Source organism: Triplophysa rosa, linkage group LG4 (assembly GCF_024868665.1).
Source record: "Triplophysa rosa linkage group LG4, Trosa_1v2, whole genome shotgun sequence".
NCBI classification, from domain to species: domain Eukaryota; kingdom Metazoa; phylum Chordata; class Actinopteri; order Cypriniformes; family Nemacheilidae; genus Triplophysa; species Triplophysa rosa.
This window is the reverse complement of record NC_079893.1, coordinates 5,205,048-5,221,323: the sequence shown is the minus strand read 5'-3', so window position 1 is coordinate 5,221,323 and position 16,276 is coordinate 5,205,048. Positions and strand designations below refer to the sequence as shown.

At 36.3% G+C, this 16,276-nt stretch overlaps 3 protein-coding genes across 3 annotated transcripts; all 3 read left to right on the top strand.

The window, feature by feature from the left end:
- The first annotated feature begins 3,011 nt into the window (after window positions 1-3,011).
- On the top strand, window positions 3,012-4,932 carry LOC130553388 (endonuclease domain-containing 1 protein-like). Its single transcript, XM_057332325.1, has 3 exons — window positions 3,012-3,109; window positions 3,431-3,737; window positions 4,071-4,932. Exons 2-3 carry the CDS (start codon window positions 3,462-3,464, stop codon window positions 4,590-4,592), a joined length of 798 nt encoding a protein of 265 aa, XP_057188308.1. The 5' UTR covers window positions 3,012-3,109; window positions 3,431-3,461; the 3' UTR covers window positions 4,593-4,932.
- A 2,186-nt stretch (window positions 4,933-7,118) lies between these two features.
- LOC130553493 (F-box/LRR-repeat protein 18-like) lies at window positions 7,119-8,822 on the top strand. Its single transcript, XM_057332475.1, has 3 exons — window positions 7,119-7,414; window positions 7,996-8,214; window positions 8,402-8,822. The coding sequence occupies exons 1-3, from the start codon at window positions 7,149-7,151 to the stop codon at window positions 8,550-8,552; spliced, it is 636 nt and encodes a 211-aa protein (XP_057188458.1). The 5' UTR covers window positions 7,119-7,148; the 3' UTR covers window positions 8,553-8,822.
- Window positions 8,823-13,972: 5,150 nt separating this feature from the next.
- LOC130553576 (endonuclease domain-containing 1 protein-like) lies at window positions 13,973-16,254 on the top strand. Its single transcript, XM_057332625.1, has 3 exons — window positions 13,973-13,985; window positions 14,289-14,588; window positions 15,532-16,254. Exons 2-3 carry the CDS (start codon window positions 14,304-14,306, stop codon window positions 16,078-16,080), a joined length of 834 nt encoding a protein of 277 aa, XP_057188608.1. The 5' UTR covers window positions 13,973-13,985; window positions 14,289-14,303; the 3' UTR covers window positions 16,081-16,254.
- The last annotated feature ends 22 nt before the right edge of the window (window positions 16,255-16,276 follow it).

The window sequence follows — 16,276 nt, the reverse complement described above, 5'->3', positions numbered from 1 at the left end:
TAAATGAGTGCACAGCCGTACATACTCTCCAAGAGTGCCAGCTTTGCGATTGAATTAATGAAAGAGGAGAAAAGAGAGTTGCTGTTTGTAATGCATTATTTGTCTTAAATATTGATTGAATGTTGCAAATTAAAGCCTAATCTAACCCTTTGGATATGTTATATTTCAAATTAAATCAATGAATTTGCTGATTCAGATTATATGTTATTCTCTCACCATCCTCTACTTTATTAACACAATAATTCATAACTTGTTATTAAAAAATAATAGCTTGTTATGCTGAATGTTCATGATGATCAGAAATGCTAATAAACTGGCAACATAAACAAGCATATTATTGTCTACTCATCAATATTATACAGCCCTTATGTGTTCAGTGTCCTCGTCTGACCATAAACATTACCAAAATCATCAATAACAATTACTGATCACATCAATGTGTTACAGTTGATGGTTGCATACAGTGAATCATCCACTATATCATTTATTTTGTGTATACACTCCAAAATATTGATTAGATTTAACAAAAAAGTAGCTTGCAGTTTGCATCTTTTTTATTCAATTTAACTATAGCACTATTGACAGAACTGTCACGGAAATAACACGGGAAGAATCCAATTGCAGGCAGCGGGGATGAAGGGGTTAACAAGACAGATTTATTATAAAAAAGAAACACAAAACAAAGACCCACGACGGGGTATAACAGAATAACAGGATAATAACCAGGACAAAGACTGACTAACACTAAACTGAGATAACAACACTAGACATAAACTAAACTGGACACTTACTAGACTGACGAAACAGGAACAGGCAAGAACAGGGGTACACTGAACGCAATGCACGAGCAACAAGACAATGAAACATGAGGGAAGACAAACGAGGTATGATAACACAGGGCAGGTGAGGGTAATGAAACACGGCAGGGAAGCAATACGGGAAACGAGAGGGGCGGGGCCAATGACGAGACACCGGAGAGAAGGAGTATATGTAAAGCCAAAACTGCTTCTCTCCACATATAACAAGGGATCCTGCCGTGATTCTGCCACAAGATCAAGAAAGACATGACGAGATGAGGCAGAATGTGATGTTCTGTCAATAGTGCTAAAGTTAAACTACACTACATTATATTGTACAGTACAACTACAAGCACGCACGCGCACACACACACGCTACATTATATTATACAGTACAAAACATATGGTATTATTGCAAAAAATGAGCTATAGATGCCGTTAGATACATTATCACCAGAGCAACCTATATCACAAACTGTACAGGGAATGTCCTTTTCTGTGTGGATGAGGCATTTATGTATTGGTGTTTGACATCATTTGAAATGTTTCAATGCAGTTGGTACAATGGTCTCATCCCCACAACACTAGAGGAGATCATAAAGGTTTGAGAGTTTAGGGATATTCTGAGGTTGTGTCCTTTCTATGTCCTTCATAAACTTCCATTGGTGGTCCTAGTAAATGATGTCTCCATGTGGAGGAAGTGTGTTGGTTTGGGTATTTAAAGGAAGTTGGGAAAAGGTTTAGCAGGATTCTGTAGCCAGATGAACCCCAAACACTACATATTTATTTGGTATAGGTATGCATCTTAATCTCTCAGACTAATAACACAATGAAAATTATGTCGCAACTAAAAAAATCTAAAGAAAAAGTATAACGTAGCCTATCATATTTGAGCATCTTCAGTGTCACCTTTTGCAAAGAATTTGAAGAAATGTTATATTGTCATTTTATCAAGCAGCGTCTTGGAGTTTAAGCCCGCGATACTCTTTAAATAATATTAAAGGAGTTCCCATCTATTCTGATGTGCTCGTACTGGCTGCTCTTTGTTATTCAGTCAAAGTCATCCATTTCAAAGACATTTTTATTCAATAAAATTTTACTTTGTAATGGAAAACACTATATGTTTTATTTAAAAGCGGAGGGTCATCCAAACCTGCCTAAAATGCCTCGTTTAAACACGCCCCCACATTTCTACGTCAGTTCGTGAGAAGCGTTGAAGAACACCGCCCAAAATGTATAACGCAAAGAAATAAGGCGTGTCTATTCCCACTGTAGTGTTGTTGTTGCTGCCGCCATGTTGTGGAGATGCTGTTGCTGCGTCCCAATTCGCATACTATCCATCCTAAATAGTATTCGAAAATAGAATTAGTATGTCCCAAATCGTAGTATGTTGAAACGAGTATTCCAAAGATTCCCGGATGGTCTACTACTTCCGGTAGAAATTCGAAGTGTAGAATTATGCACACTCTAACGGCTAATATTACCCACAACTCACCGTGATTAGGCGGAGTTAAGTGACGCTCCACTGCATTAATACAATTAAATAACTGATGCGCCACTAAATTAATAAATATAACTATAGAGTTAACATTACATATGAAACAATGAATGAATAAATACTTAAATGGAAAGAAGAGCTGTATTTTGATGTGCGTGACAAACAGTTAATGGCCACAATGTTGTCTAGGCTAGGCAACAACGGCCACTTCCGGTTCCTGTTAGTATGTCCCAGTGTGTGCATATTGTTTTTTTCCATAACAAAAACAGTACATCATTTTAGTGCATAGTATAAGTAGGCGAATTGGGACGCAGCATAAAATTTTTTTTTTCAGGTCAGGCGCGAGGCCCTGTGCGGCCGCACACCTGGCACAGCCCTTACGACGGCTCTGTTGAAAATCATGTCAAATTTTTGCAATTGAGTGTATTGTTTCCATTATCAAAGTGTTTTTCTTCTTTCTCATTGTATATTTATGTTCGTTTTTTTTAAGTTTTTGTTCATTTTTATTGACACAAAATACATTTTGTTCAAAAATGGATTTGCTTATTTGTTTTGTGCATATATTGGTAAAGGCATAAAGGCATACTTTTTAATTCAGATACAATATGCACACATTCAACGTTATATGGAAGCCAAAACATTTTCAGGAAAAGGGAAGGGTAAAACATAACTCAGCTTTTTTAAGTTCCGCATGTATTTTTATACACTGGCAAGGTGGTAGGCATGAGGTTATAAATATGCAGATAAAGGAAGAGACTTAAATAACTATATCACTTGGCAAACACGTACTGAATAACCTGTGGTAAAGAAAGAGGTAAGAAAACAAATTTGTATATGCATTTGTTTTTATATGTTTATACCATTTCTTTTTTTCACAATAAAAATTGTCAATGCGATAAGAGTAGTCAAAGTTAAAGTTATATTTTATTGGTTCTTCATATTTTTGAACTGTAGTTTTTTTTTGTTAACATTGTGATATTTTATCTTTCGTTTTTGAACTTTGTCCTATTTCCACTTTATCTGTTCTTAATGCCGTTATTTAAATGAATTTATTTGTAATATATTGTGTTTATTTATGTAATATAATACAATTCAGAAATTTTATATCAATTCGTAATTTACATATTTTTTTCAGAGAATTGTGAAGTTCTTCAGCTCACATCATCATGTTCTTTCTTCCCGTGATGCTGTTGCTCCTCTCTGGTGCCTCAGCCAGATTTGTGTTGGATTTTCAACGTCAATGTAGTGGGTTTTTTCACCACAATATTCCACCAACAGTATTTCCTGCACCTCGGTACACACAGCTCTGCCAAACTCTAAATAATGTTGATCATTATGCCACACTTTATGACACCAAGAACAAGATCCCTGTCTACTCGGCCTATGTGTTTACAGGGTGGGTGGACTGCAAAAAAGATTCCGACTGGTACATTGAACCTCAGGTATGGGAAATATACTGTAACACTGTCAAAAAAAGAAATGTGCTAGATTATGTACTTTTGGCTTGTCCCAGCAACAGCAAACTACACCTTGAATCTTTTAGGTGTAGAAAGAACCCTTGAATGGAACCTTTTAGGTGTAGATTTTGAGGGTGCTGCCTGAGTGACAAGCTATAGGCATGAATTTTGCACATTTTTGTGAATGAAGTGAATTTTTTTATTATAAAACGACTTATATTTTATTTTGTTTATACACTTTATATTTTTTTAACACGGTAGATGCAACTTCATATTACAAGCATTTGTTTGTCTTCCTCGTTTAATTTAATTTTGTAGCTGAAAAGTACAATCCCAAACATGGCTCTGGAAGGGATTCCGTTACAATTGCAAGCTTCTAATAGAGACTACCAAGACTCTGGCTTCGTCAAAGGACTCTTGGCTCCAGTCTCTCTTGCTAATTCACAGCAGTGTGCTGATGCCACATTCACTCTTACCAATGCTGCCCCTCAAGACCCATCATTTAATAGTGGTAAGTGGAAGGTGGTAGAAAGCGGTATGAATAAAACACTGTCTCAATGTACAGGACCAGCTTACATTGTTACAGGAGTGGTACCAGGTGTTCAAACCATTAACAACAGAGTGAATGTGCCTAGTCATTTCTGGACCGCATACTGTTGCCAACGAAATGCCCTGCTAATCTCAGGGGGAGTTATTGGAGGTAACAAGGAGGACCTACGTCCTGCCCATGTGAGACAGTTAGAGACCTACTTGACAAACCTTTATGGTGTTGGGTATTTTAGTTTGTTTGATAGTAACTGTAAAGATGCTCTCTATGTTCCAGTGTTAGGAAAAGACTAAAAAATATAAAATGTGGAAACATAAAAGAGAGCAGCCGTACTCTCCGAGAATGCCAGTTTTGCGATTGAACTAATGATAGAGGAGACCAGAGAGTTGCTTTTTGTAATGTGCTATTTGTCTTAAATATGGATTGATTGTTGCAAATTAAAGCCTAATCTAACCCTTTGGATATGTTATATTTCAAATTAAATCAATGAACTTGCTGATTCAGATTATTTTGTTATTCTCATCTTCTACTTTATTAACACAATAAATAATAACTCCGCTTGTTATGCTGAATGTTCATGATGATCAAAAATGCAAATAAACTGGCAACATAATAAACATTTATGAAAGCATACATTATTGTTCACTGTCATCCATATTAAACAGCACTTGTGTTCAGGTGTTCAGTGTTCTCATCTGACCATAAACATTACCAAAATCATCAATAACAATTACTGATCACATCAATGTATTACAGTTGATAGTTGCATACAGTGAATATCATTTCTTTTGTGTACACTCGAAAATATTGAAAATTAGCACAAGAGTTTGCACAGTATTGAAAGAACAAAACACACACACACATACACATACAACCAACCACATATACAATACAAAACACATGGTATTATTGCAATTACAAAAGATGAGCTATAGATGCCTTTAGATGCATTATCAACAGAGCAACCTAAAAATCACCTATAAACTGTAAAGGGAATGTCCTTTTCTGTGTGGATGAGGAATGTATTTATTTGTGTTTGATATAATTTGAAATGTTTCAATGCAGTTGGTACATGGTCTCATCCCCACAACACTAGAGGAGATCCTGCTTTGAGAGTTTATAGGGATATTCTGGTGTTTTGTTTTTTCCATGGTCCTTCATGTAAACTTCCATTGGCCCCATTACTTTAAAAGTAAATGATGTCTCCATGTGGAGGAAGTGTGTTGGTTTGGGTGTTTAAAGGAAGCTGGCAAAAAGTTTAGAAGGATTCTGTAGCCAGATGAATCCAAAAGTGCTGTGTGTTTTTTACACACAACACTACATATTTATCTTTTGGTATATGCATCTTAATCTCTCAGACTAATAACACAATGAAAATTATGATTCTGCAACTAAAAAATCTATATAGAAAAAATATATTTCTATATAAATTATATATTAGCATCTTCAGTGTAGTCAACTTTTGCAAAGCAGCTTCTTGGAGTTTAAGACCGCGATGCTCTTTAAATAATATTGAAGGAGTTTCCATCTATTCTTCTCTTTGTTATTCAGTCAAAGTCATCCATTTCAAAGACATTTTTATTAAACACAATTATATTTTTTCAGACATTTGAGCATATACCTTCAGATTAAAACCTATTAAAGATGATGAGAAACATTTCACTCAAGTGTTCTAAAACTTTAGACTGGTATTGTGTATAATCATGAGAAAGAGGGAATTAAAAACACTGTTATATATTTTCAATGCCCATCTCTTCAATATGTGGACATGTGTGTATGACTTCTGTTTTTTATGTTCCTTATTCAAAATCAAAAGATTAAAAATCAGCACTTTTAGATGTTTTTTTGGAGGGGGGGTGCAGCTTTGCTTTCATAGAAAGAACTTCTCTTTGTAGACATTTTTAATTCAGTTTGCATAAGCACATTGCAACATTAGTTTCACTGGTTAAATGGCACCAGAATTGACTGAGTTCATATTACGGTAACCACAGTTTACTGACCGATGTCTAAGCTTCTTTTCCCAGTTGTCTCTGCGACACAAGTATCTACATAATTTTAGCAAAATTAATGTTTTTCAGACTCAGTATATGTTCTCTGACATCTACAAACAAATAACATTTTTCTCAACCTTTGTTGCTTACTGACAGTTTATTCACTAACAAAGTTTAAGTTAATCTTTTGCATTAAACCAATGCAGTCTACCTGTCCTTCCGGTTTTCTTCCCACTTCTGCCACGCTTTCGATTTCAACATGGTGACAGCGTGAAATCAGTCTATTGGAAGTGTAGTTCATTGGTGTTCTAGTGAATTACATTAGACATGTTCCAGTAACGTCTGACATATGGAAATATTTTTTAACCCTGTGGGGACATTTGGGCCCCGCAATAGAGGCTAAAAAAATATTTGTGTTACTCAAAAAAACAAAACACAGATTACACTTCCTAAACCTAAACCCTCTCAAAAAGGTTTTGCCAAAGTGAGGTTTGCCAAAATGTGTATATTTCTGTATCTTTAGTTTATGGGAAGTAAAAAGTTTCATATGAAAAATTTGACAGATTGAGCAGTATTTTCCTCACCAAATTCTTACATTTTAATTATTTTCTCATTCTCAGGTAAACAACGATGCCATGAAACAGGTTTTGAAGAACCGTTCCAGTGACATCCACATGTTGGACCTGAGTTGTTGTTATTGGTTGGCTGGCTCTACTGTGGCTACTTACTGTAAGGGCCTTGTCAGGTGTTTGTTTCGGCAGCAGGATAGGACCGCTGCTTCAGGGTTGCCCGCACCTAGTAGAACTGGAGCTTATCGGGGCTGGCTTTTCTTCCGCCTTGCCACGGAATGAGCCGGCCATGAGGAAGGACCCCGCTGCGTGCCCTTGGTCTCACAGTGTCGGAGATGGTGAATTAGCTGCTTTGGGAGGGCTGAAATTTTTACGCAAGCTCACGCTTGCTCACTTACCTGGAGTGCTGAAGGGAACAGGGTTGATTGAGCTTGTTCAGGGGTGCAGGGAACTTCAGTCATTATCGCTGGCAAATCTCGGATCCTTAAAGATGATGAACTACACTCAGGCCCTGCTGGAGACTCTCACGTATTGCACACAACTCAGGAACTTAAGGTGAACACACAACTGCTACTTCACAACACATTCCAAGCAACCCATGAAGTTCATTTTGTTGTTTTTTTCTTAACATGACCAGATTTATTGAGATGGCAAGACTTCAGCTTGCCAGTAGGGGGCAGCACCTGAATGTTCAATGCAATGACAGAATAAGAACTTGGTACACACAGGGTCCACATTTTTCCAAAAATTCACTTTTTCATTGGTGGTCAGTTGTGGCAAACCCAGTTTAAGTGATTGTTTTATTTACTTTTTTTTTTACATAAAATTATTTTGCATAATGTAAAAACATTCTTTGAAAATATAACCTTGATGGTTAACTTTTATATTAATTGATTATTAATACTTGCAATAAAATTTAATTTTAGTATTTAAAACCATTCATTTCAGTATAATCTATCACAATATGGTAGGAAACGCATATCACGTATTTTTGTCATTTTTATGACTACTTTGATGCGAATGAGAGTTTTTCTGATTCTTAAATCATTGCCATTGCTTCACTTATGAATTAAAAGGTAATCAATTGTCGATTTGTAGATAATATTTTAACTCTGTGTTGATGTTTATATTTACAGGTTGGAGCAGCCCTACTTTAATGGGAGCGCTGCATTTTTTGAAGTGCTCAGTAAGTGTCAGCAGCTGCGACGTCTGTGTCTAGTTTCTCGACAGGGAACCTTCCAGCCCTCCGCTGTGACAGCTTTCATGCAGAGCTGTGTTGATGTCATCATGTGCCACATGTTCATGAATGGGACACTTGTTACCTGTAAAATGCTGCAGAAAACCCTGCTGGACAGGTTAGTCACCGCCACACTGCCAGGGTCATGCCGTCGATTTCGGAGGATGTACTGATAAAACATGTAGCTCAAAATTGCTTTGGATTAAAACTTTTGCCAAATAATAATTTTGTATGTACATATTTAGGAATAATTTGTCTCTCTTTAAACACTAGCAATTTGTATTTCTCTTTCCCTGTTTTTGTAGTCTTTCATCATCTCGTCCTGCTCTTAGTGTGGTGATTTACCCTTTACTACATGAGGACCTGGACAATGTGATCAGGGGTATGCCACTGTGCCATCTGGACGAGATCACACTTTTCAAAAGCAGAGTTGCTGAAGAGCCAATGAAACTGTGACTGAGAAAACAAAAGAGCTAAAAAACATTTGGTGCTTTTACTTGGGTAATGCACGGACAGTGCTATTATCTAATGCCGATGTCATTTTGCTTAAAAAAAGTCTTTCAGTGGATTCCAGGAATATTTTTACCCATGTGTTGGCTTGAGAGATATTTTTGCCAAGCGGACAATCACAAGGTCATTGTTTTCCAGAAAGCCAGTATGAAGAAAACTCTGCATCGATGTGAAATGTCATCTTTGTGAATGTGCCAAAATTAAATCCACTTTATATCTTGATGCATTGTGTTCATTGGTGTCTCTCCCTCTGTTTTAAACGCTAGCCGGCCTGTTATCAGTGAAAATTGACAGCAATTTCTTTGGACCTTTGAATATGATTCCATAAATCATCAGACATCTGTAGTGTTTATAGGGTGAGCTCAGGGAGGCATTTTCAGTTTGTTACTCACAAAATATGTGCTATATTTATGCGCATTTCACAAATGCTATCCAAAGTGACTTGTTGTCATGGTTCTTCCCCATCTTGTCTTGCTTCTCTTGACCTAGTGGCAGAACCATGATAGAACCTCTTGTTTTATGTGGAGAGTGACGTTTTGTCCTCATTGGTCTTCCACTCTCCGGTGTGGCGTCTCTGTTCCCGCCCTTTCGTCCCCTCGTTATTGTTTGTTAATTAGTTCATGCCCCGCACCTGCTTCCTCTTGATTTGTCCCCTTTATAAGGTCCCTGTGTTTTCTGTCCTGTGCTGAATCATTGTACTCTGTCGTGTTTCGTGTGGGTGAGTTCTTGTCATGTTAAGTGTAGCATAGTCTTTTGTTTTATGTAATAGATGTTATTTCTAGTTTAGTGTAGTAAGTTCTTGTTATATGTCATGTTTACAGTTTATTTTACCCCCACGTGGGTCTTTGTTTTGTATGTTTTGTTATTTATTAAAAGTCTAGTTTACCCCTTACCCTGTCTGCACTTGGGTCCTCTGTCTGTGTATCCGTGTCTCATCCCCGACACTTGTAGTCCCTGCAAGCTGATCATTTTTGTATGTGTTTCCAGGGAATCGGAACCACTAAACCACGAGCTCATTATTACACTAAACCATGTGGCAGAGTAAAACTGAGATAAATCATGTATTGTCCGATAAGCCCAGGAAATGTGTCTGGGAAAGTATAGTTTGAAGGGCACATGACATCAGTGTTCAACAAACCCAAAACATTTTTTAGGAAAAGAGAAGGATAAAACAAACATAACTTCCAAAAATAAAGAGAGATGGTAGTGTCATGGTAATTTTAATTTCTTTTGTCTCTTATCTTTGTTTTTCGATGGCATAAGAAAGTGCTTTGTACTGGTGGATGATGGAAAGTTACTGAGTAAGTGCACGTGTTTGTTTGCTTGCTTCCTTGCATACACAGGAAATGAGAACTGTGTACATGATTTTCTTAATTTGACCTAATGTCTAGTTTTTGACTAGAGTTAGTTGGAATTGGTTGTTAGGATGCTTTAGTAAAAGACTTCTGGTTTAGGGGTGATATTCGGCTGTCTCAGAGCAGGGTATAAAGATAGTTGGCCTCTATTTCCTCTTCTCACTGCAGAACCTTCTGTATGTCAGATGACCTTATTGCAAGAATAAGCGATCAAAGACAGTTCTTTAGTTGGATTGTCATTTCAGCCTCACCTGTAATAGGTAAAAATATACATTTTCCACAACAGTAGGCATGAGGTTATGCAGATAAAAGAAGAGAATTAAAGAATTATACTAGTCTTAAATCATTGCATTTGCTTCACTTTCACAATTCATTTGTTATTTAAATATAATATTTTAACTCTGTGTTGATGTTTATATGTACAGGCTGGAGCAGCCCTACTTTAATGGGAGCGCTGCATTTTTTGAAGCGCTCAGTACAGTAAGTGTCAGCAGCGTGTGTGTCTAGTTTCTCGACAGGGAACCTTCCCTCCGCTGTGTCAGCTTTCATGCATATTTTTGCCGATGTCATCATGTGACACGTGTTCATGAGCGGGGACTTGTTACCTGTAAAATGCTGCAGAAAACCCTGCTGGACAGGTTAGTCACCTATAGCTGAACTGAGCTTGACTGCAACACTGCCAGAGTCGTGGGGTCCATTTCTAGTACTGATAAAACATGTAACTTAAAGCTGCTGTGGATTAAAGCTTCTGCCAAGTGCACAAATTTGAATGAAGTCATTCCACTGTCTTTAAACACTAGCAATTTGTATTTCAAGTTTTTATTTTATTTTAATGTTCTTTGTCTTTCTTCTTGCAGTTTTTCATCATCTCGTCCCGTTCTTAGTGTGGTGATGAGGACCTTGACAATGTGATCAGGGGTATGCCACTGTGCCACCTGGACGAGATCACACTTTTCAAAAGCAGAGTTGTTGAAGAGCCCATGAAATTGTAACTGAAGGAACGAAATAACAAAAAAATGTCTAGCGGTTTTACTTGGGTAATGCACAGACAGTGCTATTCTTTAATGCACATATTAGCATTTTGTATTGTAAGAACTCTCATTTTGCTTAAAAAAGTCATTCAGTGAAAATTCATTCATGACATTGTTAACAGTTTGTGTTGGCTGGAGAGATCTTTGTGCCAAGGGGACAATCCCAAGCTCATTGTCTTCCAGTAACCCAGTATGAACAAAACTCAAAATTAAACCTACCTTCTAACTTGATGCATTGTGTTCATTGTGATCTCACCCTCAGGTTTAAAGGAGTATTGCTCTGTTCTGCGATGCGCGTTCATAACTTCACGTAATACGTAATTTGAAAACTGTTCAACTTGTAAACAATGACTTACCTATACGTCAAGCGTGACCTTTTCAACGTAATTACGTATTACGTGAAGTCATGAACGTGCATCGCAGATCAGAGCAAGGTGAGCATTTGTGTTTATAAAGCATATACATTTTTATTCTTTTTAGAAAATGACCGATCGTTTCGCTAGATAAGGCTCTTATTCATCGTCTGGTATCGTTTAAAGCCCTTTGAAGCTGCACCAAAACTGTAATTTTGACCTTCAACCGTTTGGAGTCCATTGAAGTCCATTATATGGAGAAAAATCCTGGAATGTTTTTATCAAAAACCTTAATTTCTTTTCGACTAAAGAAACAAATACATAAACATCTTGGATGACATGGGGGTGAGTAAATTATCATGAAAATTTATTTTGAAAGTGAACTACTCCTTTAAAAGCCATAGTCGTTACATTGGCACAAACCTCATCAGCCCCTGTGAATATGCCAAAATTGCCTTTTTTTACAGATTTGTTTTGGTGAAATGCATTGTGGTGATGCCTTCATATTAGCTTTTAAACTCAAGAGTGCTCTTCTGTAAAATACCGTAGTAAGTCATATTGTGGTGTGCCTTCATTTCCTCATGATTGTAAGAACAAACTGCATAAGTTTGTATTGCATACATTCTGCTTTTAAATAGCCTTGAACTTGCCATGCATCAAACTTTACATGCACATGGAGGCCAAAACACTTTTGCAAAGGAAAGGATAAAACAAAAACTCAGCTGGTTCTGCATTTAATTTTCAGAAATGTAAAAGCCACTGAAACATGATATTTATATTTGAAATGATTCTATTCATGTTCAAGATTGAAGTTAATGATGTATCTGAACAGAAAAACATACACATTTTTTTTTAATACTATTAAGGACAGATTAGGAATTGGAACGCAGGGTTTGCATATCATTACATGGCTATCTAACAAGGCTGTAATTTATCATTGTAATAAAGCAAGTATCAAAGCATTATCAAACTAAACGAAACACCAAACTTTATCATGTCAAATAAACTTTATCTCTTCAGCTCTCTCACAGTCGTTTGCTGAGCTGCTGAATTCACCCTTAAATTCAGTCCATATACACTCCCTAATAGGTACATTCACTCTATTCCTTTCTATCATCACCTAATACAATCCCTGTAACAATATATTTTCTTTACAATGACTCATATCCTTGACAGCAAGAGAGCAGATGAAAACCATTGAATCAATGTTAAAAATGTGTTGATTTGTCAATGTTAATTGCATTGAATCAATATCATTTTGCACCCGCAATTAATGTTGAAAAAATGTTGAAATTTCAACAAACTACCATTATTGTGATCAGAGTTTGCTTTAGTTGGGCTCTTTTCTCTTGGACTTTCATTAAGTTAATTTTCTTTTCTCTTTCAATGCTTGCAATAGTGTTGAATAACTTTTGTGCAGTGGTAAAGAGAGATCTTTTAAAAAGGTTAAGTTGGAACACCTTGCTTTATATGAGCGTCAATCAATAATAAAATGAAGAAGCATTTTAAGTAATATTACACAGCCTGCTGCCATTATTCAATTTACTTATCTGCTCTTTGATCCTTGCACAGGCACTTCAGTGGGTTTCTCCAAAACTTAGCCACAGGATAGCAGTTTGAATATGGTCCCCTAAATCTTCTATCAATTTTTCTTACATTTAGGGTGGACTCAGGACAACATTTTCTATTTGTTACACACAAGAAATGTGCTCTACAAGTGCTCATGCAGGTCGTGACCTCACATTCCACTTGTGTGGCACATTAATATGTCTTTCCTCTATGCTTGATAGTACTTCCAGTTCGTGGCCTGGCACTTCATGACACAATCTTTACCAGCCCTTGTAAACTCCTGTAAAGGCTCCAACACAGATCTCACCTTGGTGGTCACTGCTGTTATATGTTAGAAATTAGTTGAAAAATTAGGAATCAGATTGTTTTGGTGAAATAAATTGCTATAAGGCTTATCATTTTTTGAACTCAAATGACATACACAATCATGAACTCTATGTCAATGACTCAACGAAATCTTCACAAAGGCAGCATTTCAAGACCGATCACAGCGGTGCGACTGAAGTAAGGCTGTCCCCATTCAAAGGCTGCTTCAAATGTAGCCTCAAGATGCATCCTTTTTTCTGCAGGCTGAGAAGAATACGAATGGATCCTTCACAGCCTTGGCTATCCCAAGATTCATTGTGCGCCTGCAACGGCTATTTGACTTTAAACTCTAGTTAAATAAACATATGTAATTTGTAGAAAACTTGTGTTTTAATATGATGATGTTCATTATTGTGTTTGACATAAGTTAATTTCATAAATTCGTCATATTCTTTCAAATAAAATAAAAATATTCTGGCTCTGTGTTTGTTTCAAAAGTCAGAAACGTCTGTGCTGTGTCCCACTGCTGTCACCAGGGACACAGCTACGCATTATAAATTGGTATATGTAAAACATCCTCATCCAACTATGAACATTGCCAATATTATCAATAACGGTCACGATAAGACGAATGTATGTTAGAAGTGATAACGTCACATTTCACTAAATGGCATCATTATCTATACAAAGATAAAAAGAGGGATTTACTGTATATAGCACATAGTGACAGACACATTCTGTACTGGTCACCTGTGGTAAAGAGAGGTATAAAGCTAATTTAATTAAATTTATCGGACAACTGTACTAGATCCATTAGTGCTTCTATGTTTTCTGTATTGCATGTTTTCACAATTAAAAAAAGCTAGAAATTGATAATACTTTATATTTTTATTTATTCAAATTATATGTTTTCTTAACCCTGTGATACTTCACCATCTGATTTTGTCTGTCATTTAAGTTATTCTAATTCAAATTTATATTATTTGTAATATATTACATTTTTTATATGAGAACACTCTAGAAACTTTGTATTTATACAAATGTCACATTTGGTTCTTTTACTTGCAGAGAGTTCTTCATCTCATGGTCATCAAGATGTTTTTTCTTGTAATGCTGTTTCTTCTCTCTGGTGGTTCGGCTGAGGTTGTGACGGATTTTCAAAAAGCATGTGGTGGTTTTTTTAAGAATGGAATATCACCAACAGTACTTCCTGGAACTCAGTACAAACAGATCTGCCAAACTCTAGATAATCAAGCCTATTATGCTACACTTTATGACACAGAGAACAAGATCCCTGTGTATTCGGCCTATGTGTTTGAAGGGAAGATGGGCTGCGATAGATCAGACAAATGGTACATTGAACCTCAGGTAAGTGAAATATTACAGTTACGCATTACAGTTAGAAAAAATGTGCAAAGTTTATACACTGTAAAGAATGTTGTGTTAAAACTACTTACCACTACTTTTTGTACTGCAAACTGCATTGTGAGTAAGGATTTAAAAAAAATTGGGCATATTGCAAAATATTGTGAACATACAGCACTCAGTCCACACTAGAAACTGTGTCCAAAATCATCTCACTAGGGGATTAAACAACTCCATAAACACCAACATTATTACTTACTGCAAACTATATCTGCCATATATGTTGCCATATTTAACCAGCCACGGGTAAAACAGCCCAGCATTTTTTTGAGTATACACTCTTTTAAAGAAGGTGCTTTCTTGGTGCCACAATGGAACCATTTTTATTCAAATGGTTCCACAAATAACCTAATCTTCATTAGGCTTGTGTTGAAGGAATAGAGTTTGTTTTTTAAGACAGAGATGGACCTTCATTTATTGTGTATTACTTCATTAAATTTGATACGCCTATATGTCTAGTATTGTGAACTTTGTTCATTTGAGTCCACTATAAATAACACTTATTTTTGACAGGGTATATTGCAGGGTTTTTTTTACACATAAAGTTCATGACACATCAAAACTGTCAATCAATTATACAGTTAGCCTACATTTTGTATGCTTTACACTGTAAAAAGTCATTTTAGGCTATAGGTTGTCAACCTTGCTCCTGGATATTGAATAGAGAGTTTAACCGCTCCAACACACATATAATTCTATCATTTTCAAGTGATCCTGAAAACCTTGATTCTTGATCTCCAGGATTCTCAATGCTCTCTGCTTTTGGCTTATGTAAACAGTCTTTCTCTTAGTAAGCATGCAGCAACATCATAATATCTACACATGTTTGTTTTTCTTGTAAGCGGAATGTTTTAAGCTCATCTTTTTATTTGATTTACTATTCCAGCTTGATGTCCTGGATAATTCAAAAAAAAATATGGAATCAGGATCCAACATTCCTTTAATAAACCAAGCATCCAACGCAGACTATGCGAATTCCGAGTTTGACAAAGGACATTTGGCTCCAGTCAGGCAAGCAAATTCACAGGAATGTGCTTATGCCACATTTACTCTTACTAATGCTGCCCCTCAAAACCCATCCTTTAACAGGGGTAAATGGAATAAGTTAGAAAAAGATATGGTGAATATGGTGACTAGTCATTGTAGAATGGAAACTGCTCATATTGTTACAGGGGTTGTACCAAGTGTAAATAACAAAAAAATTATAAACAATAGAGTGAATGTGCCTAGTCATTTTTGGACCGCGTATTGTTGCCACCACATTACAAGCAACCAACTAAGCTCAGGAGGAGCAATAGGAGAAAACATTAAAACCGAAACTCCTCCTGAACAAATGACTGTAAGAGGCTTAGAGCAGGAGTTGACAAAATATTATGGAGTCAGTTTCATTTTGTTTGATAATAATTGTCGAGACGCTAACCATGTTGCATTCTGAAATTATGATCTTAGCAAACAGTATAGAGAATGTAAAAGATTGAGGGATAAACTAAACATATTGAAAGAAAAATGATCATGTCATCTTATCATGCAGTATAAAATCTTAAAATCTTTTATCCAGTGAGGTTTCTCTGTGATTTGTTTCTGAGATACTTGTTGTGAATAAAGTATATTCAAAGACATTGATTTGTGGC